Source organism: Jatropha curcas, chromosome 6, assembly GCF_041381405.1.
Source record: "Jatropha curcas cultivar XTBG-Jc1 chromosome 6, XTBG_Jcur_1.0, whole genome shotgun sequence".
Taxonomy (NCBI): Eukaryota; Viridiplantae; Streptophyta; class Magnoliopsida; order Malpighiales; family Euphorbiaceae; genus Jatropha; species Jatropha curcas.
The window spans coordinates 1,191,994-1,219,608 of NC_143156.1; the positions used below are offsets into that span (position 1 = coordinate 1,191,994).

Sequence of the window (27,615 nt, forward strand, 5' to 3'; positions counted from 1 at the left end):
ATGGAGGAATTAATTAAATTGAATTGATTCATGCATGTTTTAAATATTTTCAAAAACTCTAAATAACAAGATTGGTGGAAAATTAATGACACGTGGAGAAGGTCAAAGCATAACAAAATCAACCACAAAAACAAAATACAAATAATAATTAACGACATCAAATTACCATTACATCCTTTTCCTCCGTCTTCTAACAATTACGCGTCATTCAGTCAACCCCCGTCAAATTGGAGAGAGAAGAGAACCAAACCAAGCTCATACTTTATGTCCAAGTGCTCGATCTTGAAAACCATCATTATTAAATATTAAAAAATAAAAAAAAACAAAAATTAAAAATTAAAAATAAAAAAAGAACAACTATATAAACCGGCTCCCGCTACTTCCTCCTCTCTCGCAAACAAAACTCGAGCAGAAACACAGATACCACTCCGCTTTCCTTGTCTTTCCGTCTCTCTTTCTCTCCTCAAAATGGATTCACCTTCTCGCTCCTCCGTCATTATTATCGGCGCTGGCATCTCCGGTAACCATCACCAATATCATTTCTACTTGTCCTTAGATATACAATTGCATATTTGTGAATTTCGCAATTAACAATGGACCTGTAATTTTTGTTTTTGGTAATTTTTTAAGGTTTATCTGCGGCCAAGGTGCTCGCGGAAAATGGAATAGAAGACATGGTGATTTTGGAGGCTTCTGATCGTATCGGCGGCAGGATCCGAAAAGAGAATTTTGGTGGTGTCTCTGTTGAACTCGGTGCTGGTTGGATCGCCGGTGTTGGTGGTAAAGAGTCTAATCCGGTTTGGGAACTCGCTAATCAATCCGGTCTCCGTACTTGCTTCTCTGACTATAGCAATGCTCGTTATAATATCTATGATCGCAGGTATATAATACGTAAATCCGAATCCGCTTTGCTACCCGAACCTTCTTATTTCTGTTTCTCTGTTTTTTGTGGAACTTTTTAGCTTTTGAAAATAGCGGTGCAGTTTGTTGTTTTCTGTTTTAAATGTGGAATAGTTTAATTATTTTGTTATATATAATTGATTTCGAAAAATACATATTTCTTTTTGAAATTAACAACAGATGCACAGTTTTCTTTGTTTAATGTATTCGTTTTAGTGAGATTAATTCAATTAATACTCTTATGATTTGAAATTTCTTCTAATTTGAAGAACAATATTATTTTGCTTTTCCACAGATAAGTGGTATGCATTTAACACTGCACATTTTGGTGCCATTTTATGCTAATGGTTTTCTTTGGGTTGCAGTGGGAAGATATTTCCGAGTGGCGTGGCTGCCGATTCATACAAGAAAGCGGTGGACTCGGCGATTATGAAGCTGAGGAGCCAAGAGGCAAACCATGCTTGCGAAGTCATTGAACCGCCTTGGTAAGTATTATTTGATGTCGCTACAAAAAAGTCTTTTTTGGCATTTGCCAGTAGAAATGAACTTCTAATAAAATTGTATTTCTTTGGTTATTTTGTTTGTTTAGCTCACCAAAGACGCCAATAGAGCTCGCCATTGACTTCATTCTCCATGACTTTGAGATGGCAGGTCAGTTTCCCGGAAAGAAAAAAAAAGACGAAAATGTTAAATTAATTGTGTTTACGTCTTTTTGTTGATTTACTTTATAAAGAAACTAAATTATCACATCTCAGCTAATTAAATATATAAATTTATATTTTCGGGTTTTGAACAGTTGAACTTTGAAAATGAGAAATATTTTTTTTCTCTTGATGCACAGAAGTAGAGCCAATATCAACATATGTTGATTTAGGAGAAAGAGAATTTCTCGTAGCAGATGAAAGAGGGTATGAGTGTTTACTATACAAAATGGCTGAGGATTTTCTTTTTACCTCCGAGGGTAAAATCTTGGACAATCGTCTGAAACTCAATAAGGTACGAGAAAGAGAGAAGAAAAATCTTTTGATTTCGGGCATTTTATTAACATATATTTTGTTGATATGCGATTTGTTTTTTTGAATGGTTTATTCAATCATCTAAAAGGGACAATGTTAAATTTTATAGGGATAATTATCAAATTAAGAAAAGATTAAGCTATTATTAAATTGAAAGAGATATTTTTATAATTTAAAAAAAAAGAATAGTGAAAAGTATGTGAAAATTTTTTGTATCCATGCACTGCAATCTTTTTGCTGTTGAGATTGATTGACCCACTTTAGGTTAGCAGATAATGACATATGATGAAAGCTGTATGCCTTTTTCTTTTCTTTTTCATTTTTATTTTTGGTCCCTGCTGTGTACCTTTTGTTAACATCTCTTATTAATCATTTCCCAAGGTATAATTATTTTTTTTCTCTAGGTTCTGGTTTAGAAAATTGTCATCCTCAACTCCAACTGATATATTCTGCCAGTCACCTTTGACTGTGAAATAAAATAGGAGAAAAAAATAGAAGCAAGGATGAATAACGTTGCATGATTTATTATTTAGATAAGTAAAGCAATGCAATTTGTTTATTGGGCCAGTAAGCGCGAGACTTGCTTTTACATTTTTTTTTTTGAACTTGATTAATGTTATAATTTAATACTAATTTAGTCTAGTTTAATACTGAGAATAACCAAGTCATCAAAACTTAAAAGCAAGAACAAGATGGTCTGTTTGACCATCTCAGCATCTCTACACAATCTTAATCATAATTAGCAAACCAAACTTTGAATTAACTTTTTGAGTAGATGACCCTTGCCAAAAGCCATAAATTTGACCCACCAACATGTCAGATTTCAATCATATAGTCATGAATTGGCTCATATTCACCATCCCTTTGCCTTTTACCCCTTTCGTTAGCCCGTAGACCCTTGACTCACCATTTTGCACTAACCTGCATAATGTTCACAATGACCTAAGGCCGAAGACCACATTACCCAGGAGTTGAAATGTCATATCAATTCAATAAGAACATGAAAATAGATAGACTTGTCCATTTCTTCATTTAATGTTCTGTTTTTGTCTTCACTTACTCCAATTGCTCTCAAAATCAGAAAATCAATGAGCCTATTTCCCTATAATTGCTATAATACACTGTGGTTTTTGGGAAACATCCCATAGTTAGCCAATTGGGTCTTTGTACCTCCACTCTGCACAGATTCTTCTTTAATAAATCAGTACCATTTCCTGGACACAATACTGCATTGCACATATATCTTGGTTTGACTTTAAAGATTCTTTTTTTATCCTTTTTTTAATTTTAAAAGAAATAATCTTTATTTAGCTATAGTAGGTGTCTTGGACATTGCTATGCTGATTTTACCAGCTCTTAAAAGAGCTACTACATTACATTTTTAATATACATATATGGGTGTTGATATTGTGCATGGATTTTTGGCAGGTTGTGAGAGAAATACACCACTCGAGAAACGGTGTTATTGTAGAAACGGAGGATGGTTGCGTCTACGAAGCCAGTTATGTGATTTTGTCAGTTAGCATCGGTGTTCTCCAAAGCGACCTCATTTCTTTTAGACCTCCTTTACCCGTACGCCTTCTCTTCCTTTAATTTATTTATTCCCTTTTCTGTTAATATTTTAACCATCATGCATAACGCAACATTGAAGATGCTAGCCAAAACCTTGGTAAAAAGAAAAATCCTCTCTCACTATATGATTTTGACACTAGCTTTGCTTATAGATTTAAAATATTCATAGTATGAATAAAATATGTTAATTGCAGTAATGAGTTCACACGAAAGATATTGCTACGAAGCAAATATACTTGTAACTTGACCTTAAAAATTAATTGCGGGCACCAAGATTTGTTTGCCAAATAAAATAAGTGTAACCCATCATAATCGACGAGACTTAAAAATTCTAGAATTAGTTAAATTTATTGGCATTCTTTATACCTTCACCATTCAATGCGGTTAGCATTGTTCTGGGTCCGACAGTGGAAAATGTCAAAATGTGACTAGCGTTGCTTTGGCTCAATGCAGTGGAATCTGTAGGGATAAGACCCTAGGCACTGGGAAATGGGTCCCTACAGGATAGGAATAGGAGTTGCAGATTTTTCAATTGATATTTTATGCTGTAGCCTGTAGGTGTGGCCCAGAGTATAAGATATCATTAAGTGTAGTCAGGAATTCAATTGGAGCTAGGTCTTGTATTTAATAGGCTTTAGCTGGTTTGATGACGCCAGTGGTCGATTTTCGAGGTGTCTGGATTGTCCTTGTAGAAGGAAATGCCCTGGGTTGCATGGCAATCCACAGATTGGCAACCCAGAGGCCCGCTGGTGGTGGGTAGGTAGATTGGGTCGCTATTCTTTGATGAACCGTTTTTGTTTGGCTCACCACGTGTGCTTCTTAGCTTGACAAGTTGCAAATTTTATTGTCAAGCGGTCAATTCCTGCAACTTTATTGTCAAGCGGTCAATTCCCAATAACGTAATCTACATTTGTTGGCTAGTAATAACTTACGAGCAATATAGTGACACCCTTTTAATCTAAAATTTCCACTTCCTCTTGAGCCTAACAATCTTTAAGTAGTTCAAATAAAATAAAATAAAATAAAATAAATGTCAAAGTATGGTGTGCCCTGCATATTTTGATAGTATAATTTAGAGAAATTGCAAATGACAGGACTAGTGGATTTAGGAAAATGGCTACCAGAGATGTGTATTTTGCAAGTTTTTCAATACTCCAATGGTTAAATATCCATATATCTCGTTAAAGGTGAAATCTTACTTTCGCCTTTCCCTTCTAAAAAGAGGGAATATTTTGAAGAAGTAAATGGCAAAATTTAGCATTAAACAAATATACAGAAATTTTTTATACAGTTGGGCGGGATAATTTGATTATAGGAAATTTTTAAGGTTAAGCATGGTTTCATTGTTTGTATTGTAAAATAGTATATATATATATTCCTCCAGCTATGGAGTTCAGTAATAAATTGTGGAAATCCGTAGCAGTTGAATATTAATCACTTCACATGACTTGGATAATGTGCTTGACAGATCTTCTTGGGAATGACTTGGAAGATATGAACTTTATTCATCAATCCACATTTGAATAATCACGCACACTATTTTTTTTTTTTTTAATGTGTTTCCTAGCCTGAGAATGTTTAGCTGGTTTGAAGTTTTCTATGATCATATTGTAACAGTAATTTGATGGTGGATTTGATCAATTATTGACAAGAAAAGAAAATTATTATGCAGAAGTGGAAAACAGAGGCCATAGGGAGATGTGATGTGATGGTATACACAAAGATTTTCCTCAAGTTTCCATATAAATTTTGGCCGTGTAGTCCTGAAAAGGAGTTCTTTATCTACGCCCATGAGCGGAGAGGATACTACACATTTTGGCAGGTGGGTTCTCACTTTTTCTTGTCTATGTTGCCAATATATATAACTGTCTGTTACTGCTTCTACTGATTTATAACATCTCATTATTCTGTCAAGCACAAGATTTTAATTCCTTCTTTGTTAAGTACAATACAGTCGTCTAAATACTTAAAAAAGTATACTGTCTTTGCTGCTACCTAGATTAATTTTGTGAATTAAGTCGATGATGATAACCCTGCAATAGCCTCTCAAGTGTTTAACTGTGTGTTAAAAATAATATTTCCTTTGAAAAACATATTCTAAATGGATGTGATAATCTTTTTAAATTATGCAAGTTCGTCATCAAAAGAATCTTATGACTTCCAAATGCTTAGGCAGAACACTGTTATTTATGAAAAAAGCTTGTCTTTTTGTTTGAAACATCAATTAATGCATGTTTTCTATGAGTTTGACCTTTTTACTATTTTTGCTTGTATTTTCTCTTCTGCGCTGCAGCTACTTCCTTATATGATTTGGTAATATGATTACAAACTTATAAAAATATTGGTTACCTTTTTTGTTGGGAAGGCAAACTAAAATCTCTTGCATTATTGTTTTGTATGGTTGCCCCTTAGTGATGTGTACCTGAGTTTCTGTCATTATCCTAGACCTGGCAACATAGTTGCATTAGGGGAACCAATCGCTCTCTCAACCATTGTTTACTCTTATAGAAAGTAACACATCTAAAATATTTTCCTTCGCTTGATTAAATCAGGTAGCAAATATTTTAATAATCGGAGCTTCCTGGTGAGGCAATTTGGGAGCTAACTGTCTCAATCTTTTTCATTTTTTTTTTTAAATATGATTCATACGTATTTTCTAACTTACAATATTTTATCCAAGTTGGCTAATGATCTGTTGCTGTGTCATCAGCACATGGAGAATGCATACCCTGGTTCCAATATCCTGGTTGTGACATTGACCAATGGGGAATCGAAACGTGTGGAGGCTCAATCTGATGAAGAGACATTGAAAGAAGCCATGGAAGTACTTAGAGACATGTTTGGGCCCAACATACCTAACGCCACGGATATTCTTGTGCCACGCTGGTGGAACAACAGATTTCAGCGTGGCAGCTATAGCAATTACCCCATCATTTCAAATAACCAAGTTCTTCATGATATTAAGGTAACCTATTTGACTTGTGTTTCATATACTTCATGCTATTTAATTAATATCCAATACAGCTGGCTCTGTTGTATATTCTCAACATTCGAATAAAAATTAACGAAAAAGTTTTATAAATCTTCGACTCAAGTGTTAATCCGTAATGGCATTTTATGTTGTCTCTGTATATCAGAGTTGAGATCAGGACTGAGTAAAGATGCTCTAGATGAAAGAATTCTGTTTTTCTTCCATTTTCTCGAATTTTATTACCCGCAATATGAAGTGAAATAACTCTTGTTAGAAATGTGGAAAGCTTAGAGCAGAATAAGTAAATAAATAAAAACTGGGAGTACAAAGGAAAACATGCTTATTTATTCTTATGCTTAAATCTTACTTTCATCTGGGGTACAATTTTATTAGCTAAGCTCTTTTCTCATAAGCTAATCATTCCTCACCCTAATTGAATTCTAATTGTGGAACAGGAAAACTTGCTTAAATATTTATCTGCACTGAAAAAAGAGAATTTTTCGTATTTGTTTAGCAATCAATTTTATATACAACACAAGCTTTGCTAGGCATTTCTGATTGTGTTCTAACACTGGAACTACTTGTTCTATGTATCGCTCAGTCCCCAGTAGGGCGCATTTTCTTTACCGGTGAGCATACTAGTGAAAGATTTAACGGTTACGTCCACGGTGGATACCTTTCAGGTGAGCACAAAACTGTTCCTAAAGAAATTTATGAACACTAATGGTTATTTTGGTTTCTGCATCTTACTTAAATCCATGTTTTTGTATCGACTTAACAGGCATCGACACAAGTAAATCTTTATTAGAAGTAATGAGAGAAGAAAAAGGAAGGAAAAATGAGAGTCAAACATTTTTGCTAGAGCCATTACTAGCATTGACTGGCTCATTAACTTTGACACAAACAGAAGCAGTTTCAAGTCTACACAAGTGTGATATTCCCACACAATTATATCTTAGTGGTAAGCTTGGCATTCCAGAAGCGATATTATGACTATATGGACCGTTTGATGACTCCCAATTTGATGATGATGATAAAAATGTGATCAATGACATTGATGGCCAGATAGTTTTTGATTCAAATTCAATTCAGACCCTTAATGTCATTCCAAAAATAGGATGAAGATCGACAATCGAGAAAAGCGGGACAGGACATGTCCTTACAGAGTCTGCTGCTAAGCCTTAGAGATTTACCGTACCAGGGAATTTTGGAGATAAATGATGTAGGAATATGTAATTGGTGGTTCACATGAGGAAGAAATGAGATAGAGGAAAATTGTGTGGGTGGTATACTATGTATTCTAATTGTACTTGTTTATAAAAGAAAAGAAAAACTACTGAGTTCATTTTCTGGCTTTTTATATAGGCCTATTGGTTGATTTTTGCTAGCTTGGTTTGTTTATCACTAACGACAATTTATTATTAAAAACTTGATTATGCTTAAATTATTAAAAGCAAAGATGTTTATAAATATACCAAGACTTCGATCCGCAACAACTTTTAAGTAGCTTTTAGCGTTTTGGTAAACGCTATTTTTTATAGCATTCGGTAGCATAACATTTAAATTAACTAGCATTCGGTAACACAGTGTTTGATAGTTAAGATATTGTTTTATAAAAAGGTTAGCAATTATCAAAATAGCTAATTTTACCGAACAAATCCAAAATTGACCTTAATTGGATATTGAAAAATAGTTCAGGAGAGAAAAAAAAAAATATTAAATTGATAGAAATGGAAATGTCATTGATGAGATGAGTGAATCAGACCCATAATGGGTGAATTCAAAGTAAGGGATTAAAGCTCCGGTTATTTTCAGAAAATAATTTACCTTTAAAAAATAATTTTCAAAGAACTTGTTTTCTGCTCTTGAAAATGGGAAGTCATTTTCGTTAAAAGTAACTTAGTTTTCCTTTGACCTGAAAAATATTTTCCGTTGACTTATTTTTCCGAAGTCTCCAAATGACGAAAAATTGCGAAAAATATTTTTCTACTAGTACTCTTATAGAAACAAACGGAGCAGTAATCCATAATGTGATTTGATTCTTCTACCCAAATTATAACAGTGCAATCCTGATTTGAAACGTGTTCCGAAAATGGAAAGATGAGAAAAAACTGAACAACAATTTATTTGTAAAGCCATAAAATTTGTAGGCCGTTGGATTACAATCACCCATTCATCTTGGTTTCTATGAGGAACCCAATGGAGTACTCTTTTTAATAAATGGAACATTTCAAATTGTTAACCAAAATATTTTTCATACAATACTTTAGAAATAGCAAGAGCATCTCCTTTGGCCTTCATTGGATAAAGCTTTGTGTCTGCTTGCCATTTGTTTGAAAATTCTATCCATTCTTTCCTCCATTCTTCAATCTTGAACTTTTTATTACCTTTCAAGCTTTTTAACAAATGATCGAAATATATCGAAGCTCGCGGCAGATAATAGTCTTTCAATAGCCCACTCCAGAACTTGTTAGCTGATCAAGTACAAGGAATGTGCAATGGTTAAACCTGAAATGAGCTCGAAAAATAATAAACGTAGGATGAAATTAAATAGTAATGTTACCATAATCATGGAGCTTGCTTTGATTGGTTTTTGTCGTATCATACCACATTGTCACTTGTGTTCTTGCATTCCATTCATACTGAATCAAGAAAAAAAGAACAATAAATTCAGAAATCTTACGCTATCTTTGCCATATCAGACTGAAGACAATAGAAGTAAGATGATGCGAATTCATTCTTATGCATTGCCTTCACATGCCTAAGTTCAGCTGGATTTTGACCTTAGGTTTGGCATAAATGAATTTAAAGTGGATAATTCATTTACAAATGATAGAATTTAATTTAGTTATTGTTGAATTCCATGAAATTGAAATATGGTAGTGGAACGAATGTTTACTTTCATACAAACATAAAAACACGAAATTTCAAATGAATTCTACAAAATTTATTCATTCTAAATAGATGCACTTGCTAATCTTGATGATGGTCGGTTGAGAAGGGTTGCCCTATGATTTAAGTAATGATACAACATGTATGCTTCTGTTCAAAGAATAACACATAAATTTCAAAGCTAAAGAACTGTAGTTCTCACCTGTCTCATCTCACTAGGATTCACTGCCAGCTCTTTTGCGCTTTTGAGCCATGTTCCGAGTAGAAAATTATCATCAGAAGCAAGAAGTAAATCGATATCCTTAATGAGTTGTATAAATTTCCGGCTGTGGAGATTCAAGGCATTTGCATCTTTCCTCTGAAAAGCAATTATGGAATCAATGTATGCTTGGTTTGCAAGCTTTGATAGAACTTGCCGCGTTAAGTCCACCAAGTCATATCTGTTGTAAAGAAATAGCATAAGTGATCATGATTATGAACTTTCTCCTCTCTGTATCCAGTGCTATGCCGAAAAGAACGATGGATACAATCTATAAGTAGAAATGGGATGAACAGGTTTCACATTTAACCATTTAAGCATCAAACCTGTATGTGAGGCTTCCCAGGAGATCATTTCCAGCATCGAGGAATAGCTGTAATGCATTGACCACCTCCTGAGTAGCATACCATAAGTGTGCCCGGGGCAACTTGGAATTTGGCTCTTGAAATAAGAATCTTCTGGTTCCAGGTATGGGGAGAAAGGAATGTATCTCGACTTCTTTTGATACCTCAGATCCAGAATTTGCAGATGGATCCCAGTCCGGAAATTTTACTATGAAATCTGTGTTATGGTCCTGCAATGGATGAAAAGATTAGAAAGGACTTTTTATGACATAGAGATGCTGCAGTTATTCAAAACATACAGCAATTCCATCTGTACAATTGTAGATTGTGCGGTGAAGGATCTTCCAAGCTGCCTCAACATGATGAACTGCTTTACCATATCGTCTACGAGAGTAGGACTTCAGCCATTCCTATAAAAGCATGGAAGTAAACCATGAACATATAGCAATGACAATAACATACGCAGAATTAGATTTTATCTATTATGCATCCATCTAAAATTCTCATTACATCATGATATTAATGTAAGCTTAAGTAGGTGAAGAAAGAGAGGAAACATGCCAAGTACTTTTAAAACGAATGAGAAACATATCTAAGAATTGAATAACAATAAGAGAATTAAAATTACCAGAACTTGAACTTTTTCACTTCTAAATGCCATTTCAGACATCAGCTCATAAACAACCGGGTTATGCTCTATTCCCTCCATGCACATTCCAACACCAACCTACATGCAACAGTAGTTACAATTTACATGGGTGAAACTGGTTCATAGTCTTTAGAAGTACTGCAGAAACTTTGCCAGATGATGTACAGAAAACTATGCTGGTTCAAAATTTCTAAATGCTTCAGGTATTATGCTGTGTGATAATAATAATTATAATTCAGATAGGACCCTGAGGATACCATGGTTGAATTTTCACTAACACGGGCATCAACTGGACCTGAAGATATTGCATCCAAAATTCCATACATTTCAATATTTCCGCCAAAATTGTGCAACATACACCTGATTTAAGTAAAATTCAGTTGAAACCCAAATTCTGAAACTGAAGGGTAAAATAGGCACAACAAAAAGATTGAACATGCTGCTTCCTGTGTGTGTGTGAGAGAGAGAGAGAAAGAGAGAGAGAGAGAGAGAGAAGGTTAAAACATGCTGCTAGAGGTGGAAGAAACAGCTAAGTACCAGACATAAGGAGTGCCATAAAATTGAGAGGAGTTGCTCCATATTGGTTTGACATCAGCAAACAAATCTAGAACTACCATTTTCCCAAATGGAACAGAGTGCAGAAGTGCCTGCAGATAACACCAAGTTTAAGGTTAACCAATAATATTTATGTTTGGAATGTGTGACATGTCATTTTCAGATTTTGAGTAAGAGATACTTGTCATCTCATATGTCACTACATTTTCATTACTGTCTTGTACAAATTCATACCTTCATTTGAGGTGGCTTCCAGAAGGAAGAATCTGAGTAGAATAGCCAACCCTACACATTAGAAGAACTGTCAACTGGAAAACATTACTGTACTTCAAATCACCAAAATAAAACATTGTCTTCAGCAAAGTGGAAGATTAGCAAGAGAAGTGTGTAAGGAGAATGAGCGGGCATACTTGCATTAACCACACAGCATCTTCATCACCTTTGGACATTGCTTTATATACAGCAGCACCGAGTGAAGAGATGTATGCTGAATCATTTGTAGGTGGGGTATTTTCATTGAATGTATCACTATATCAAACATGTTAACATATAATAAATTCACGTTAGTAAGCATGGAATGAAGATAATAAAATGGAAAGAAATGAGAATGGTCCTATAACACTCATCAGTAACAAGGTTTCAAACATCATTTAGTTTGCAAGGAGGTTTCGCTTCTTCTTTTTCCTTTTTTTTCAGTAATGAAGAAAGATTTTATGATATAAAAGAATTCTGGAAACTATAATTTTCTGGCTCATCTTTAAAGAACAGCGTTGGTTATAGTTTACAGGCTTCTAAGAGATTTGGTGATCATTCAAAAGAAGCTTTCTACATGGTCCATAACCAGGAGTGGAAATAACATAACATTTCAGTTCTGGATCATTGGCAACTTGGAAATTGCCAAGAGACCAAGTCTAAAAGTCATCAATAAATTTCAGAGATCAAAGCTTCAGGACCAAATGGAAGTGTTGAAATAAAAATAAAAAAATCTATTATGAAGAGCATATAGATTTATAAACCACTTTAGTTACAAGCTTGAAGAAGACAAGATGTATAGTGTTGATATATAACAGAAGTTACCAGTTGTAGATGTCTGTCACATCCCCATATTCTGAAATAAATACCACAAATGAAAATCAGGAAAGGTTAACAAATAGAAAAATGACAACAACAATAACAACCAAGCCTTAGTTCGAAACGAGTTGGGTTGGCTATACTATATGAACCATTTACCATTTCCATTCTAATTAATTTAAGGTGATAAATATGCAGAAGTATAAGAAAGAAAAAAGGAAAAAGAAGATTTTGAAATGGAAAATAATTTTGGTAAAGTATTTAAAAGGATAAATAGAAAAATGATGAAAAACTTTTTCATATGTTAATTAAATTGCTTCTTCCATCAATAGCTTTAACACAGAAGTCAACAAAAAGCCCAAAGAAAACTGAGCAAGCTCCATCGTTGGAATTTAATAACTCCAAGGAATGCAAACAAATAATTTGTTATGTAGAACTCCACCAACTGACTTAAGCAAAAGATGAATCGATACTTGTACTCTGACTAACAAGGTAAAATGTCTATAAATGATAAATCTATATTTCATTGGTTGATGTCACAGGGTATTTGTTTGTGATGCATCAGAAATTCTACGCGTGAAACCCAAAATCACTTATATTCTCAGGGTTCATAAATGTGATTTCAAACAGCATTCAACATCCAGTCTGATTTTAATGCTTTCAGACAGGACAAATACTGCTTATACAAGATTTGAACCAGATCAACAATGTACTAGCAATAAATAAACTATAAAATGCCAGAAAATTTTAATCCTTTATTCTATCATTTTGCCAAACTTAAAACAAAGACAAAAGGTTTTTTAGGCAAATCATAAGGCATTGCTAATTTAATGCTTTCCTTTCCTTGGTATTCCTATATTTTTACCAAAAACTTACCAGTTTGTTAATGTAATCTCTAATATCTTACTAAACTATTTGATGATCTAGAAATAGAATAAATTTTATAAATATACCAATTGAAAATAATCCAGGTCGTATCAAGGAGATTAAGAAATTTGAACCTTTAATTTGTTGCCTTATAAATGCCTCCCCAATTTCAACAAACAGAGGATCAGAAGGAGCAAGAAGGTAAGTACAGCACCAGCGAGGATTTTTATTTACTGTATTCCTGGAAAGAATAAGAAATGACAATCTTATTAAGATAGTATGTGAAAGCAGGTAGCTTTTGCATAACGAGAAGAAAGCTAAGTTACAGAGAAGGTAACTAAACACAACTGTGATTTTTGTTGTGTCATAAAACATAACATGATGTAAATTAATTAAGCAAGGGGAACTTGTAGGCCTTTCAAAGTCTCTGGAATGATTGCTGCTTTGTGAATCTCATATATATGGCATAATTGGAAGAATTCCATAGGGCATTGGATGACTTAATGACCTATGATGCATATAACAAAATATTAAGGTACCAGTCTCCAAGTCTGGTTATATTAGCTGAGGGAAAAATTTTCTTCAAAGCTGCTGGAACATTCCCAGAGAAAGATGGTAACACTGGATCAAAGAAGATAATACATTTTATCAGTTAGATTGTTAGAGTTAAAGGATATAATAGAAGTTTCTGTTACAGGATATATGCCAGAAATATCTCTTTGGATGTATTTTTTCTGTTCATAAACTTACATGGAGACTGTAAGCAAGCAAGCAACAACAAATTTCATATTAGAGTACTTAACTATACCTGGAGTCATGCCTAGCTCTAGCATCCGAGAGACAATCTGTTTCTGCAATCTCAATTGTTGATTCAACCAATTTTGTGACAACGGCCCACCCCACCTGTGATTAGGTAATGTCAATTCAGGAACTGAAGCACATGAAGAGAACAAACAAAAGCAACATGTTTAATCGGCCAAGTGAGAAGCACCGACTATCTTGCACTGTGGCTAATCCAACATACAAAAATCTCATATATGTATAACACTTTCATGATTTACATACGCATGTAAATTCCCCATCCGAGCCCACGCCAGGAAAGCAGGTCCACCGAAGAAGTCCTTCAGATCTTCTGCACTAACATTAAAATTCTGCAGATCAAAAGATATTTCATCAAAATATTTTCCAAAGATAAGTCAAGCCTAAAAGTCCATTTACATTCTGTTAGGACGTAAGAGGTGAAAATCAAAGATTTTGTTCTTCTGAGAAGTCATTCAAACAACCTCTATTCATTTGAAAGTACGAACATATGAGAAGACCACATGCAGACAGCCAGAATTCTCAGAAGAAAAAAATCTTAGCTGGAGGTACAATTAGCTTTGAAGTACTAACAAAGTGATTAAAGAAATTATCTACCACACAGGGAGCCATCTACTGCATTTATGTACCAGCAGATAGCATATCCAGAAGCATTGAGAACAAAAAACTAAGTGGACACATGCATTTAATGGTAGCTTACTAACATTGCAGACAGAATGTTAAGCTAAAAAGCCAGTACTGTACATAGTCCTTCCACATGGAAATCATATCATGACAAAAATCATCATTTGATAGGATATAAGATATGAATTTATCTATTAGCTGCATGACCCATAAATTTCACTTCGCATCAAGATAAACAAAAAGATCCAAAAATTGCTTACCATGAAAACCTTTTGCCAAATGGCTTCTTGTCCTGTGAATGCCAAGGGCAGATTAATCCCTTGAAAAGCCATCCAATCTATCTCTTTCTCCCATCTTTCCCAATCCCACCAAACATATGAATCTGAAAAAAGAGAAAAGAAGGAAAAAGAAAATGTCATCATGTATCATCGATACTAGCTAATGTCACTGAGGAATTCAATATAGTGAAATAACGAAATAGTATAGAAAACTTAGTTATTACGAGGAAGGCGCCCTTGTAACATGAATTGACTGTTCACAGACTAACAGCAAATAATATACTGCTATATGAGATTTTGCAAACTGACATAAATATGATAAGGGTAGATGCAATGTGTTAGTGAAAAAGCAACTCAAGAATTGAGATGTTTAGAAACTCGATGAATAAGGCAGTGATAATGGATCACATACTGTCCTCATTAGCACTTGTTTGGATTTGGAATCATAATAACAACCTATACTACAATTCATTTCATTTTCATTGCACATACTTGAGTCCTCCATGCTCTCTGGGTTAGCTGCAATATCACTACATACCATCTGAGTAGAACAACAATTAAAGTTTCCTAGATGTAAGAAGAAGACAAAAGATTTAGTACTGACAACTAGATGTAACAACATTTTGGTAGTAGTTCCATGGGACAGGCCGTTGAATCATTACACCCCCATCCTTTATAAGAGGCAGTGATCCTTGCTTAGGAATTGAACCTATCTGGGCACCACCAGTCTTGTCCCATGAAAGATGAGCTCCACACCAATACTTTATATACCAGTGGAGGCCCGATGCCAGGTCTACACCAGTGGTGCCTTTGATACTGAAAGCAAGAGATAGAAACAAGGAGATCGCAAACACGCCAAATCAATAACATACTTACATTGAAGTGAAGGGAATTATACATGAAAGGTAAAATAAATGTAAGAAATTTGAAATCCCCAGACTACCTCATAATCAGGTACTACAAAAGCAATTGCATTAAAATATGTTATAACTCTTTCAATTACAGTCTTCATGCTCCATTGCAATCACTTTAATTACATTCGAATGTCAAAACAATCACTTTGAAATTGACAAATCATATTTCTACTTGATGTTGACATATGGAAATTTTTAAAAACATGTTTTCTCCAGAAAAGGGTAAAAGTAGCCCATAGAAAATCCAAATATTAAAATTGACATATGGAAAGTAACAAATATTATGGAGAGACTTTACTAATTTATCATGTCCAACAAGTTCTGCTACAAATTCATAACTGAACCAAACCTGCATACATTATCTCAGGCCCATTCTGGTTTGATTCCTTGTAATTGTTTATCAAAAAGCAACTTTTTCCGCCACAAACATCCTGATATTTGAAAATAAGATAATCAACAATACTGATTATAATGCAAAAGTACAATAACACCTAGTCTCTTGGAAAGCAAATATCCAAATCGTGACTTTTCAAACTTAAACCACACAAAGAAATAACACAACCTAAACAGTGCACTGCACATACACACAAGCAAATAGAAAAAGGAGCCCCCCATATATAAAAGAGGCCGAAAAAACAACTGCAGGTTGCCAAAGTGGAGACCCTTACAATTTTTTTCCAGCAAGTTCACGGAATATTAAGAAGCAATAACAATTAGAGCATAGCAAAACTGGCCATGACAAAGCAATACCAGTAGGTAGAAAGCAATTCCAAGATAAAACCTCATAATTTAACGGACAAAACTGAGGATTATTATTGCAAAAGTTCTTGATCATAGCAAAACTGAGAATGACAAAGCAAATACCAGTCAATAGAAAGCAATACGAAGATAAAACCTCATAATTCTACTGACAAAACTGAGAATCGTTATTGTAAAAGTTCTTTAAGCAATACCAAGATAAAACTTCATAATTTAACCACAAAACTGAGGATTATTATTGCAAAAGTTCTTGATCATAGCAAAACTGAGAATGACAAAGCAAATACCAGTCAATAGAAAGCAATACGTTGATAAAACCTCAAAATTCTACTGACAAAACTGAGTGAGAGTCGTTATTGTAAAAGTTCTTTAAGCAACACCAAGATAAAAACTCATAATTCTAATAACAAAAATTGAGAATCATTATTGTAAAAGTTTTTTATTTACCTTGGAGATAATCTTGAATTTAAAGCTGTGCACATGGGAAGGAAGCAATCTTTTCAAAACACCTTTAGCTGCTGATTCTTGAACTGATGCGGATGCCTGTTTAGAATCCAACCGGTTGAGTAAAGTCTCTATTGTTTCAGTTCTTGAACTTGACAAGGCGACTGGTAATAGTAGCAATACTAATATTGTGGTAAGCAAAGAAGTGAAATGTCGTTGAGAAGTGCGATTAGACATTGTGATGTGTTCTGGGCAGAGCAAAGCGCAAATGATGAAGTGATCAGTAGCTCAGTTTTGAAGAACCATTTCAATTTCAAGAAGAACAACGATGAACCAAGAACAATCGAAGTCAAACTTTGAATGGTAGGGAAGGGACACTAGAAACAATCAGACATGCTTGTGAGCTGAGTTGTGAGCTAAAAACGATGAGCTGATTCAAATAAACGGTGTCGTTGTGTATCAGAGCCAGGACTCCCTATTTAAAGATGGTATCTTTACCAAACGATTCAATCCAACAATACTTATTATCCACTGTCAACCTACATGCGTCCGCATCATCGGAAGGGAAGAGGAATATGGTCCAGTTCAATTTTGTAATTTCGTCCCGACAAACACCTTAAAAACCCGAATTTTTTTAAGGCTTTTATTTAAACTATTATTAAAAAAAAAAACTAAAAAACTAAGTACTGTTTAGTGAGTTAACAACTCATGATTTAATCCAATGGTTGATTATTAGGGAATTTAAATCTCGTGGTAGAAAAAGCTTCGGTATGGATACAGAAAAGTCATTATTCACTATTGTAGTTTGCCCGTTCTTTAAACCCCTGAAAAACCCTAATTCTTCTTTGTCTGCACATATCGCAGACGCAAAATCCCAAAAGTTCCTCGAGTGCAAGTCCTGAAAAAATTTACAATTGTATATATACATAGTTAAAGTTCTCATCTTTCGAGCAGCAAGAGAATGGAGGTTGAAACGGTGAATAACGTTATGTGCCAATTAAAGGACAGGGAAGGGACGGCTCTAGGAGCTCCCTTGTATCTTCCGCAGAACGCTGGTCCGCAACAGCTTATGCAAATCGTCAATAAGCTTCTTAACAATGTAAGTTTTTTTCTCCTATTGTTATATGAGTCGTTGTAGTACTGGGTCCATTTGGTTGTGAAATTGATAAGAAAATAAGTCTAGTCATTTGTTTTTGAAACTCTGTTAACAGTTAAGCGAATAATTAGTAGGTGTACAATTGCAAAAGGTAAAGTTGAAGCATTTATGGGTGTTTGAAATACTTGAGCTATGTGCTTATACAACTAGAATGAATTGCTGCTAAAAAGGAAGAGAATGAGAAAAAAAAAAAAAAGCTTAATTTTGCATTTTGGTTGGTTTAGGAAGAGAAGTTGCCGTATTCTTTCTACATATCAGATCAAGAGCTTCTGGTTCCACTTGAAACTTACTTACAGAAGAACAAAGGTTAGTGAGGTTACAAAGAAGGGAACAGGATACAATTCAACATGCAAAATATAATGCAAGTTTATTAGTTCGCTGATTTATGTGGTTAAAAACTTTTTCAGTTTCTGTGGAGAAGGTACTTCCCATTGTTTATCAACCACAAGCCGTTTTCCGAATTCGTCCAGTTAATCGCTGTTCAGCAACTATTGCTGGTATGATATTGGTTTTCTTCTTGTGTTTACATCATTGTCATTTTACATTTTAATGGTTTTACAGCAGCCCCTTCACATTTATGGCATAATAACTTTTTGTGGCATATTAAAGCTAGATAACATTCTCAGTCAGTTAAATATGATTGGTGGGAGCTGCACTGAACTATTTAACTAGTGACTATTGAATCATTGCCTCTCAGAATAGTCATTTTAAGTTTTTAGTTTCTTAACGTGCTGTGATTTCACATTTGATATTGTAAACAAATTGGGTTTGGTGTTTTGTGTTGGTGGTTAGGATTTTAGCAGTTTAGGGCAGCTAGCATTGGCAATTCCCCATTAGGAATGCTCCAGAACTGATATAGTGTAAAATCCAAGTCCAGAGTTATTAGAAAGTAAGGATTTATGTCAAGTACTCAAGTATTGTTAAAATCTTAAATTATGCAATCATATTCATGTGAAAATAAGATCTTCGCTTTATCTTTTATTTCCTGCCCAAGGAAAAAATTATGTATTTTGTAAGGCACAAAATACAACGCGGTAGAAATACTGCACAAACTCAATCAAAATGTTTAATGATTGATGATGGATCTCTCTTACCTGGGTAAAGCATTTTTTGGTTGAGAAAAGAAAAATCATGGAAAATATGCTCCTGAAGCATGAAATTTCATCAAAGTCAGAAGATGACAAGATACTTGCACAAGCCAATGAAGTAATTGTGCTGCAGGTGAATGTCCCTGTTTGAGTCATGTTACCTTTATGCAGTTGGCGGCTTTGGTATTAAAAGAATACATTCTTTTGTGCATGTGGCACGGACCAAGTTTCTTTAGGTCGATTGATCAGCATGCAATTTAGTGTTACTCATTGCTTTCTTAAATATGATATTGTTTTGGTAGTGCAGGTCATTCAGAAGCTGTACTTTCAGTTGCTTTTAGTCCTGATGGTAGGCAGTTGGCAAGTGGTTCTGGAGATACTACTGTTCGTCTATGGGACCTTAATACCCAAACACCACTGTTTACATGTAAAGGTTTGAATTCTTCCTCTGTAATTAATTTTAGGGCATAAAAAATATCTACTCAGACATAATTCTAAAAACATCCACACACTTGAAAAGACATAGCTCAAGAAAAGCATTTGAATATCGTAGGTTACTTAATTTCTTGAAACATTCAGCAGCCAGAGTAAGTTCAACAATTGTTATCGCTTGGATCTTAGATTATCATTTTAACAAATGAAGATGCTCTGCTAGTCCGAACGTTTTGACTGAATGTTTCTAATTGTTGGTTGCTGCACGTTTGGCAAAGTTACCTCACTATGTGTCTCTATGTGCCTATGGGTGTGTGTGTGTGTGTGTGTGCAGTGATAGTTGATGTTTGACAGGCAGGATTAGCATCTAAATTATGGTGCCCGCTATTCTTTGTCTTTTATTAACTTTAGATAACTCTTGATTCAGGACACAAGAATTGGGTTCTTTCTATTGCTTGGTCACCAGACGGTAAACATCTTGTCAGTGGCAGCAAGTCTGGAGAACTTCAGTGTTGGGATCCTCAAACGGGAAATCCCCTGGGCAATCCACTTGTGGTAAGATCACTATACTTGAATGGATGTTCTGTTCAAAATAAAGAGTAGATGCTGATATCGGCAACTTTTCTTGTCTTAGGGTCACAAAAAATGGATTACTGGCATCTCTTGGGAACCAGTCCACTTGAATGCACCATGCCGCCGGTTTGTTAGTGCTAGCAAAGATGGTGATGCACGCATTTGGGATGTTTCATTAAGGAAATGTGTTATTTGTCTTACTGGCCACACACTTGCAATAACATGTGTGAAATGGGGTGGAGATGGATTAATTTATACAGGGTGTGTTTTTCTTTTCCTTTTGTTCTCATTGTTAATGAAATATAGTTAAGATAATCACCATTCCTTCATAAGAGAATAAAAATTACAAATAACTTTTTAGGCTAATCAATGTCGAAGAACTCGCTATGTTTCAAAGTTTGATTATTCTTCATTAGAGGATTTATTGTTTATGCTGTAAGCTTGTAATGTTCCATTTGTACGTTCTTTGTGTTTAGCCGTACTTATTTCTGCTTCTTAACTTTTGCAGCTCCCAAGATTGTACCATCAAAGTCTGGGAGACCACACAGGGGAAGTTAGTTCGTGAATTAAAGGTAATTTTAGATACCAATTGGTATCAGCCTTTCTCTTGTTTGCTTCACTCTTTGCTCTACTGTACAAAGCCTGCTACTGCTACTGATTATGTTTGATATGTTATTTGCATTTCGTCCATGCCTTTCATCAGAAAACCTTCAAAGTTTAGTTTTTTTCTTCCTGGTTCTTGTCTTCATTCTCCTGCAAATTTTTTAAGGTGTATATTGGATTCTTCCACATCTTCTCCATCCTTTATTTTCTACTTTGATTATAATGATGGCGCAGTGGTGCACATCTTCCTTTTTTTCCGCTGTGATATTAGTTTTCATATCTTTTAAAAGAAAAATGTTTTATATTTTCAATTTTATTCACATTTTCCATTTTCCACTCCCTGAGTAGTTATGTTCTGTGTTTTGTATCTTATGATTTTTTATTGATTGTAGGATTGCCGATTCAATATAGCTTTTTCTCTCTAGTTTTAGCTTTCTTTATGACCTCCTTGTTTTATGGTTCTTGTTCTAGGGTCACGGGCATTGGGTTAATTCTCTTGCTTTGAGCACTGAATATGTTCTTCGTACTGGAGCTTTTGATCATACTGGCAAAACTTATTCTTCTGCTGAGGAAATGAAGAAGGTAACAATATATTATTTGCTTTATGCTTTCAGACCTGTTCTCTTCTAGCATTTTCTGATTGTTACCAACTGCATTCATCATCTCTATGTTAGCTTGCTTTTGGGAAACACAAAATTGAATTTTATGCGATTTCAATCTTTCAATGAAAGTGTATTTGCTGAAGCTGAAGCAATCAGTTACGAGTTAAAATACTTTATGTTTATCATTGGATGGGTTGTTTTATGGACTTTGTTGAATTACAGGTATCTGAATCAATGGGATGACAATCTGGAACAGCTTTCTTCTTATTCAATTTATGCGCTAACATTGGTATTTCCATGAAAAGGGGAACTCTTACCGTTAATTCTCTTCTTCCCATACTGTGATAAGAGGTCTTATTTAGGGTCCATCTGTGGCTAAGATGAATTGTGGAATTTTAGCATTTAAGAAGCCATTCATTATTTTGTGCTTCCTCAGACTAAACTATAATTGCTCTTTCCCTCTATATTCAATTAATTGTATTCCATTGTACAACTGTTTATAGGCTGCTCTGGAAAGGTACAACAAAATGAAAGGCAATGGCCCTGAGAGATTAGTTTCAGGTTCTGATGATTTTACCATGTTTCTATGGGAACCTGCTGTTAGCAAACATCCCAAAACTCGCATGACAGGTCATCAACAGGTATGAAGCATGTGATTACTTTTCTATTTTGTTGTTGGTGGTGCTTTGTTAGGAGTGCAATGTAAAGAAGCTAAAATTGTTGTCTGGTGGTCCATTTGACAACTTGTATCCTAGTCCTCTTCTGCCTCAGTGTTTCTTATTGTTTATTCTTTTTTCTTTGACACTATGTATTAGTATTTTACTGAGTTAAAAGCATTGAACTACTCGTTGGTTGCCACAGCTTGTAAATCATGTTTACTTCTCACCTGATGGACAATGGATCGCTAGTGCTTCATTTGATAGATCAGTCAAATTGTGGAATGGTGTTACTGGAAAATTTGTTTTTGCATTTCGAGGACATGTTGGGCCTGTTTATCAAATCAGGTTCGGATCATTATGATGGTTCTTGTTTCTCCATACTCCTACTTTGTGGTGTTAATCATTCTGTTACTCATTGCCCCGCAGCTGGTCAGCTGATAGTAGGCTTCTCTTAAGTGGGAGCAAAGATTCCACGCTGAAGGTAATCTATACTAATTGTTAGTTCTTTCTTAAAGTGGAGCGAATTTGGTGATCGTGTTTTTTTTTTTTTTTGTATGAATTTATTAAATATAATAACGGTCTTCACTAGGCCATCATGTCATACTTTTCAAACTATGCTTCCAATGCAAAAGTTTATTTGTCTTCTAGGTTTGGGACATTCGGACACAGAAGTTGAAACAAGACCTTCCAGGCCATGCTGATGAGGTAAAATTCCCTCCTGAGTCCAAAGTTCTATTCGATTTGCGTGCTATTATAACATGATTATAAGTGCTCTTCAAATTCTGAATTTTTTTCATTTTGGGTAGGTATATGCTGTTGACTGGAGTCCCGACGGCGAGAAGGTAGCTTCTGGTGGTAAAGACAGGGTATTGAAGTTATGGATGTGATAGGCCAAGTGTTGAAGGGTCAAGAATGCCTTCAGACAGTTGAAATGTCAAGTCTTGTAATTATTTGCAGTTTCCAATGCAATCTATTCGATGATATCTTGACGGTATAAGTAGTAGGCACAACAGCATATGGGAACCTAGAAACTGAAACTATAAGAATGATTCATAGTAGAAACAAGCCTATTGTCTCATGAGCTCTGTGGTTTCCTGACCATAGCTGATGGTGTTTGAAAGTTGCAAGTTACAATATGGAGATATTGCCTTTGGATGGAAGAAGATCAAACTGGCTAATGATTTCTTCTATGTTGATGGATTGACAAAAAAATCTTCTTTCTTTTGTAATGTTAGTATTATTTTCTAGAAAAGAGATCTGTCAAACTTAGATTGGTAGTGGTGTGTTCACTTGAGATTATGAATTTTTTTTAACTATTGAAATGTAAACCTTAAATATTTGCATATTTATATATAGCGATCCAGAACAATTAACCATACAGAAAGTAAGTGAACAAATAGCAAATGTGTAATTGAGACATTGAAGGCATATTTTGTTTAACATTTCCTCCAAAGAATACGGGACAAGTGCAGAGATATCCACTACTTTGCAAATGAAGGCAAGCTCTATCTTGTGGTGGATGAGGTGAAGTGACTAGAAAAGCATAGTCTGTGACTCGCATTTTTTGGTATCATTATTAAAGTACGTACGATACATGCAAAATTTAGTACTATATATACAAATGTGTTTTCTGTCCACATATTTCAATCAAAAACCTTGAAGACTAGCAATTTCTTGTTGCAATAAAAGCTAAAACAATGAAGCTGAAACGTTGATGCAATATTTCCCTTACTTCCCATCAGAAGTCAAAATCAAATTCTGAGGAAACCCTTCTCTTTCAGGCTTTCAATAGTGTCCTTCAGACTCACCTCCAAAGGAATGAAGTTAATACCCAAAGTTTTCGCTTTCTCCGAGGATATACCGTACTTCGTTAAGAAATTCAATCCAGTACCGCTCCTGCCATGAACACACATGGAGTATTAATTGTCCGACTCAACGAGAGTAATTAAGACAGATATATATTTGCATTTAGTGATAAAGGGTTCATGTGAAGTTTAAACTGAACTTGTAGATCATCCATGTAACCTTGAGTGGTATTGGGTTAAGATGAACTTGAGATATATTTATAAAACTGTAGAATTTTAGTTATATTGAATCTCAAAAAATCGAATTCTTGAGCATGAATTGAACATTTTATTTATACCAAACATGAAATTCAAAACATATTCCACAAGGTTGTGAGGAATCCATTTATACAACATAAGTGTCAGAGAATTCCAACAATTAGTCATTCACAAACACCTGCACTCGATTATTCAACAGCTTAAGAAAAACAACTTACTTTTGCGGAAGGCACAGTGTGGGGCAATGTTGTTGCATAATCTTCAGAACCTCAGAGAAATGAACCTCTCTTTCCATTAAAATATATCTTCCAGTAGCTGAAGAAATCTCTAAAGCTCTGATATGTGCATAAGCAACATCTCTTACATCAACAGATTTATAATATGCATCAGGATACTCTTCAGCTCCTGCAGCAAATATCTTCAAGCTATTTGTGGTTGAATTGAGGTTAAAACTCTCAAGCTATTTGTTAATTATGCGGCCATTTCATCATACAAAAGTTCAGATTTTTTCTTTTCGAAGTTGAGCAAATATTTAAGTTCTTCTAAAAGTTGTAGAAGCATACCTATGAGGTTCAGAATTGTCTCCACAGATTGATTAAGACTTGGCTGTAAAAGAGGACCAAGGACAAACACTGGATGTATGGTAATCAAATCCATATTGTTCTCTTTTGCAAATTTCCAAGCAGCCTGCTCGCCTAAGGTTTTTCCTAGTTGATACCAAAGCTGGAAAAGGGAAAAAAAAAAGTGAAATTATGTAAGTCATAATAAAAAAATAGTTAAGATATTAAATTAAATTCAAGAACACTGTTAATGCAAAAAGACAGAATCGTACATAAAACATCTCATTTCATCCAATTATTAACTGAAAGAAACTAATACTGTTATGATAAGCACATAACATTAAATAAGGGATATGCTTGTTATATAAATAAAATATAATCCAAGAGATGATTTTGTAGTTTAATTTAGAGTGACCATATCTATCACAATCATCCAACTGGGATGGCTAAATTGAAAATTGTCATTGCTAAAAGCATAATGTGCTGAACAACATAACATGAAGGTCAAATTACCTTTGTATTGAAATTGTTAGAGATAAAAATAAGGAGAACATAAAAATAAAAAATGGTATTGTCTATATATGTATATATCATTTTCATCTTGTTTTAAGTCATTCATTTCAGGTATAAGCACATAGTGAGCCTTTTAAGGACATTGTCTGTGCTATACTGAACTTTCTTTTTTAAAAAGGGACATTATTGATCTTAGCAAGTCATGATACCATTCACTCACCATTACGATTGAGTCAATACACTATGTAACAGCTGATATTCACAACTCTGCCACAAATGAATATGAGTACCGTCATATTGTCATGAAAGAGAGACAAACCTTCCGTTCCTCACAAACAGCTGGGTCTGAAAACCAAGTCTCATCAACAACCACATCGGGGTTGAGAGGTTTTCTACTATATGGAAGAGCTGCAAATGAGGATGTTACAATCACTCTCTTGATAGAAGGCACTTTTGCACAAGACCTAAGAACATTAAGTGTGCCCTTCACAGCAGGATCAACCAGTTCTATCTGAGACATGGAAATAATATAATGTGAACGTGTATGTGATGTTAAACCCATCAACCAGTAGTAATGTCGACAGAAATAAATAAAGGCAACAATTAAAAATAAAAATAACAAATATGTTATAGCATACTTGAAACAAAATCTGTGAGAAATTGATGTCCATTGAGAATAAAATGGCAAGCCATTGACCAATTGCAACATAAAAACATTGATCAGTGTAAGGCAGTGAAAATTTCGTGGAGGTCGCACCTGTGGATCATTGATTGCAGAAGTTACAGGGGAAGCTGAGTGGAAAACACCTTCACACCCATCAACAGCAGCATCAAAAGACCCTTCTTCCAATAAATCAGCTTTGAACAAATGAAGTCTTTCCTTGGCTCCATCAAGTGCAAGTAAGTGTTCAGTTTTCTTGGCGTCAACTGTTATACATAATACAGATTGCTAAACAACTGAATTAAGAATGCACTGACAACACTAGAAATTCTAGTGAAAGCAGAAAATATATACACACGCACACACAATAAACTAGAGAAAAGATTATACATCATCAAAAGTTCACTCATTTGCTTGCATATAATCCATCTCCCTCTCTTTTTTGCTTGGTATTAATTTACTGTGTTTAATTATACAAAGATTCACGAAATTAAGTCACTTGGCTACCTAATCCAAGTGAGACCTGATTGAGTTCATCCTTTGACATGCAAATTGCAGCATATGAAATTATCAGTAACAAAAAATACTCACATCAAGATTGCTACAGAATTAAGAAGCAACCCTTGAAAGGTTGCTACAAGTCATTAACAATATAAGGTCAAACCCAAAATTTAAAAGTTAAAAAAAAATATAATTTGGAAGCATAAGCACAGAAACAGAAATAATTACTGTACCAATCAAGCCTAGAATTAAGGAGGAGGGACTTACTTAGGTCACGAACAGTGGCTTTGACAATGTAACCACTTTGAAGCAAGAATTTGACTAGCCATGAAGCTATATAACCTGAACCACCTGTTACACACACTACCTTCCCTTCTCCACTCATTTCCCTATCTGGATAAATTAAAAGGTAGAAACTTTTCAATTAAAACTGGAAAAAAAGAAGTGATTTTGCGAATTTGTTACAACGATCTTAGCTTCAACCTTTAAGTATAACCCTTTTTCTTCTGATAAAACATAAAAAATGTTTCCTCTTCCAAATAAGGTTATCCCAATCTTAGTCTCTTATCAGAGAATCCAAAAAGTACATAAACACAAACAACGGTTAGATTATTCTGTACACATACATTTACTTAACTTTTCAGCGTGTCGTCTGATTCCCACCTGATTTTCTCTTTTGCTAAGGAAATTAGTAAAGCAAATTGTACTGTTAGGGATGGCGAGAGTAGCCTGCATCGCCAATGGCTTTGAATTGTGTGGAGTCCTCCTCCAACGGGATGGGTTAAGCTTTTTTGATGGGCTAGAAGGCCTCAAATTGGCGCCTGGTTTGATGGGTTTACCGCGAACATAGGAAAAACGAGCTATGGGTTTTATTCCTGGGATCGTCTCTTCCTTGGAAGTTGGAACAGAAACTGGAAGCAGGTCTCCGACAGAGTTTACCGGTTTGTGAATATTTTGATCGCGAATGTTAATGCTGATTTGTCGAGACAGGTCATAGAATTGAATTGCGGCGACGAGATTGGCGCGTGCAAGCTCAGCACAGTTAAAAATGTTTGGTAAGTTTAATGATTTTACAGCTGGTAAAAGTACTAATTCTTTTTGAAGGAAAGGTAAAAGTACAAGCAACGTGTTGCATTTTGGATTAAGGTTTTTTTTTTTTGGTTAGTGTTTGTTTTTATTGGGAGCCCAACAGCTAAAATAACACCAGAGACTACAAGATATAATTTTTATTGATTAAGTTGATCAATGAGATTGGATTCGGATTAAATTT

General features: G+C 34.7%; 4 protein-coding genes across 7 annotated transcripts; 2 read left to right on the forward strand and 2 right to left on the reverse strand.

The window, feature by feature from the left end:
• Positions 1–362: 362 nt before the first annotated feature.
• Positions 363–7,819, forward strand: PAO1 (polyamine oxidase 1). Its single transcript, XM_012210211.4, has 10 exons — positions 363–520; positions 631–880; positions 1,266–1,385; positions 1,490–1,551; positions 1,742–1,896; positions 3,345–3,488; positions 5,161–5,310; positions 6,199–6,453; positions 7,061–7,142; positions 7,241–7,819. The coding sequence occupies exons 1-10, from the start codon at positions 469–471 to the stop codon at positions 7,450–7,452; spliced, it is 1,482 nt and encodes a 493-aa protein (XP_012065601.1). The 5' UTR covers positions 363–468; the 3' UTR covers positions 7,453–7,819.
• Positions 7,820–8,560: 741 nt separating this feature from the next.
• CYL1 (alpha-N-acetylglucosaminidase family / NAGLU family) lies at positions 8,561–17,428 on the reverse strand. 3 transcript variants are annotated; one of them, XM_012210214.3, is made up of 19 exons: positions 16,938–17,426; positions 16,089–16,162; positions 15,422–15,633; positions 14,800–14,921; positions 14,162–14,247; positions 13,905–13,999; positions 13,636–13,717; positions 13,231–13,337; positions 12,236–12,266; positions 11,569–11,686; positions 11,393–11,443; positions 11,141–11,250; positions 10,861–10,963; positions 10,583–10,681; positions 10,254–10,364; positions 9,937–10,184; positions 9,554–9,791; positions 9,023–9,101; positions 8,561–8,933 (listed from the first exon to the last, which is right to left on the reverse strand). In XM_012210214.3, the coding sequence occupies exons 1-19, from the start codon at positions 17,169–17,171 to the stop codon at positions 8,698–8,700; spliced, it is 2,436 nt and encodes an 811-aa protein (XP_012065604.1). In that variant the 5' UTR covers positions 17,172–17,426; the 3' UTR covers positions 8,561–8,697. The 3 variants fall into 3 exon arrangements, with proteins under 3 accessions (XP_012065604.1, XP_020532861.1, XP_020532862.1); XM_020677202.3 differs by lacking the exon at positions 15,422–15,633 and having other exon boundaries at positions 16,081–16,162; positions 16,938–17,428; XM_020677203.3 differs by lacking the exon at positions 16,938–17,426 and having other exon boundaries at positions 16,081–16,162.
• A 19-nt stretch (positions 17,429–17,447) lies between these two features.
• On the forward strand, positions 17,448–23,431 carry LOC105628734 (WD-40 repeat family protein / notchless protein). The gene is made up of 13 exons (XM_012210213.3): positions 17,448–18,033; positions 18,315–18,396; positions 18,498–18,587; positions 19,486–19,611; positions 20,038–20,165; positions 20,245–20,444; positions 20,692–20,755; positions 21,258–21,368; positions 21,892–22,029; positions 22,250–22,392; positions 22,474–22,528; positions 22,696–22,752; positions 22,854–23,431. The coding sequence occupies exons 1-13, from the start codon at positions 17,896–17,898 to the stop codon at positions 22,932–22,934; spliced, it is 1,413 nt and encodes a 470-aa protein (XP_012065603.1). The 5' UTR covers positions 17,448–17,895; the 3' UTR covers positions 22,935–23,431.
• A 146-nt stretch (positions 23,432–23,577) lies between these two features.
• On the reverse strand, positions 23,578–27,324 carry LOC105628824 (phenylacetaldehyde reductase). 2 transcript variants are annotated; one of them, XM_037638231.2, is made up of 7 exons: positions 26,983–27,324; positions 26,613–26,738; positions 25,941–26,110; positions 25,503–25,694; positions 24,674–24,833; positions 24,329–24,515; positions 23,578–23,943 (listed from the first exon to the last, which is right to left on the reverse strand). In XM_037638231.2, exons 2-7 carry the CDS (start codon positions 26,728–26,730, stop codon positions 23,799–23,801), a joined length of 972 nt encoding a protein of 323 aa, XP_037494159.1. In that variant the 5' UTR covers positions 26,731–26,738; positions 26,983–27,324; the 3' UTR covers positions 23,578–23,798. The 2 variants fall into 2 exon arrangements, with proteins under 2 accessions (XP_037494159.1, XP_020532824.2); XM_020677165.3 differs by having other exon boundaries at positions 26,972–27,324.
• Between the last annotated feature and the right edge of the window lie 291 nt (positions 27,325–27,615).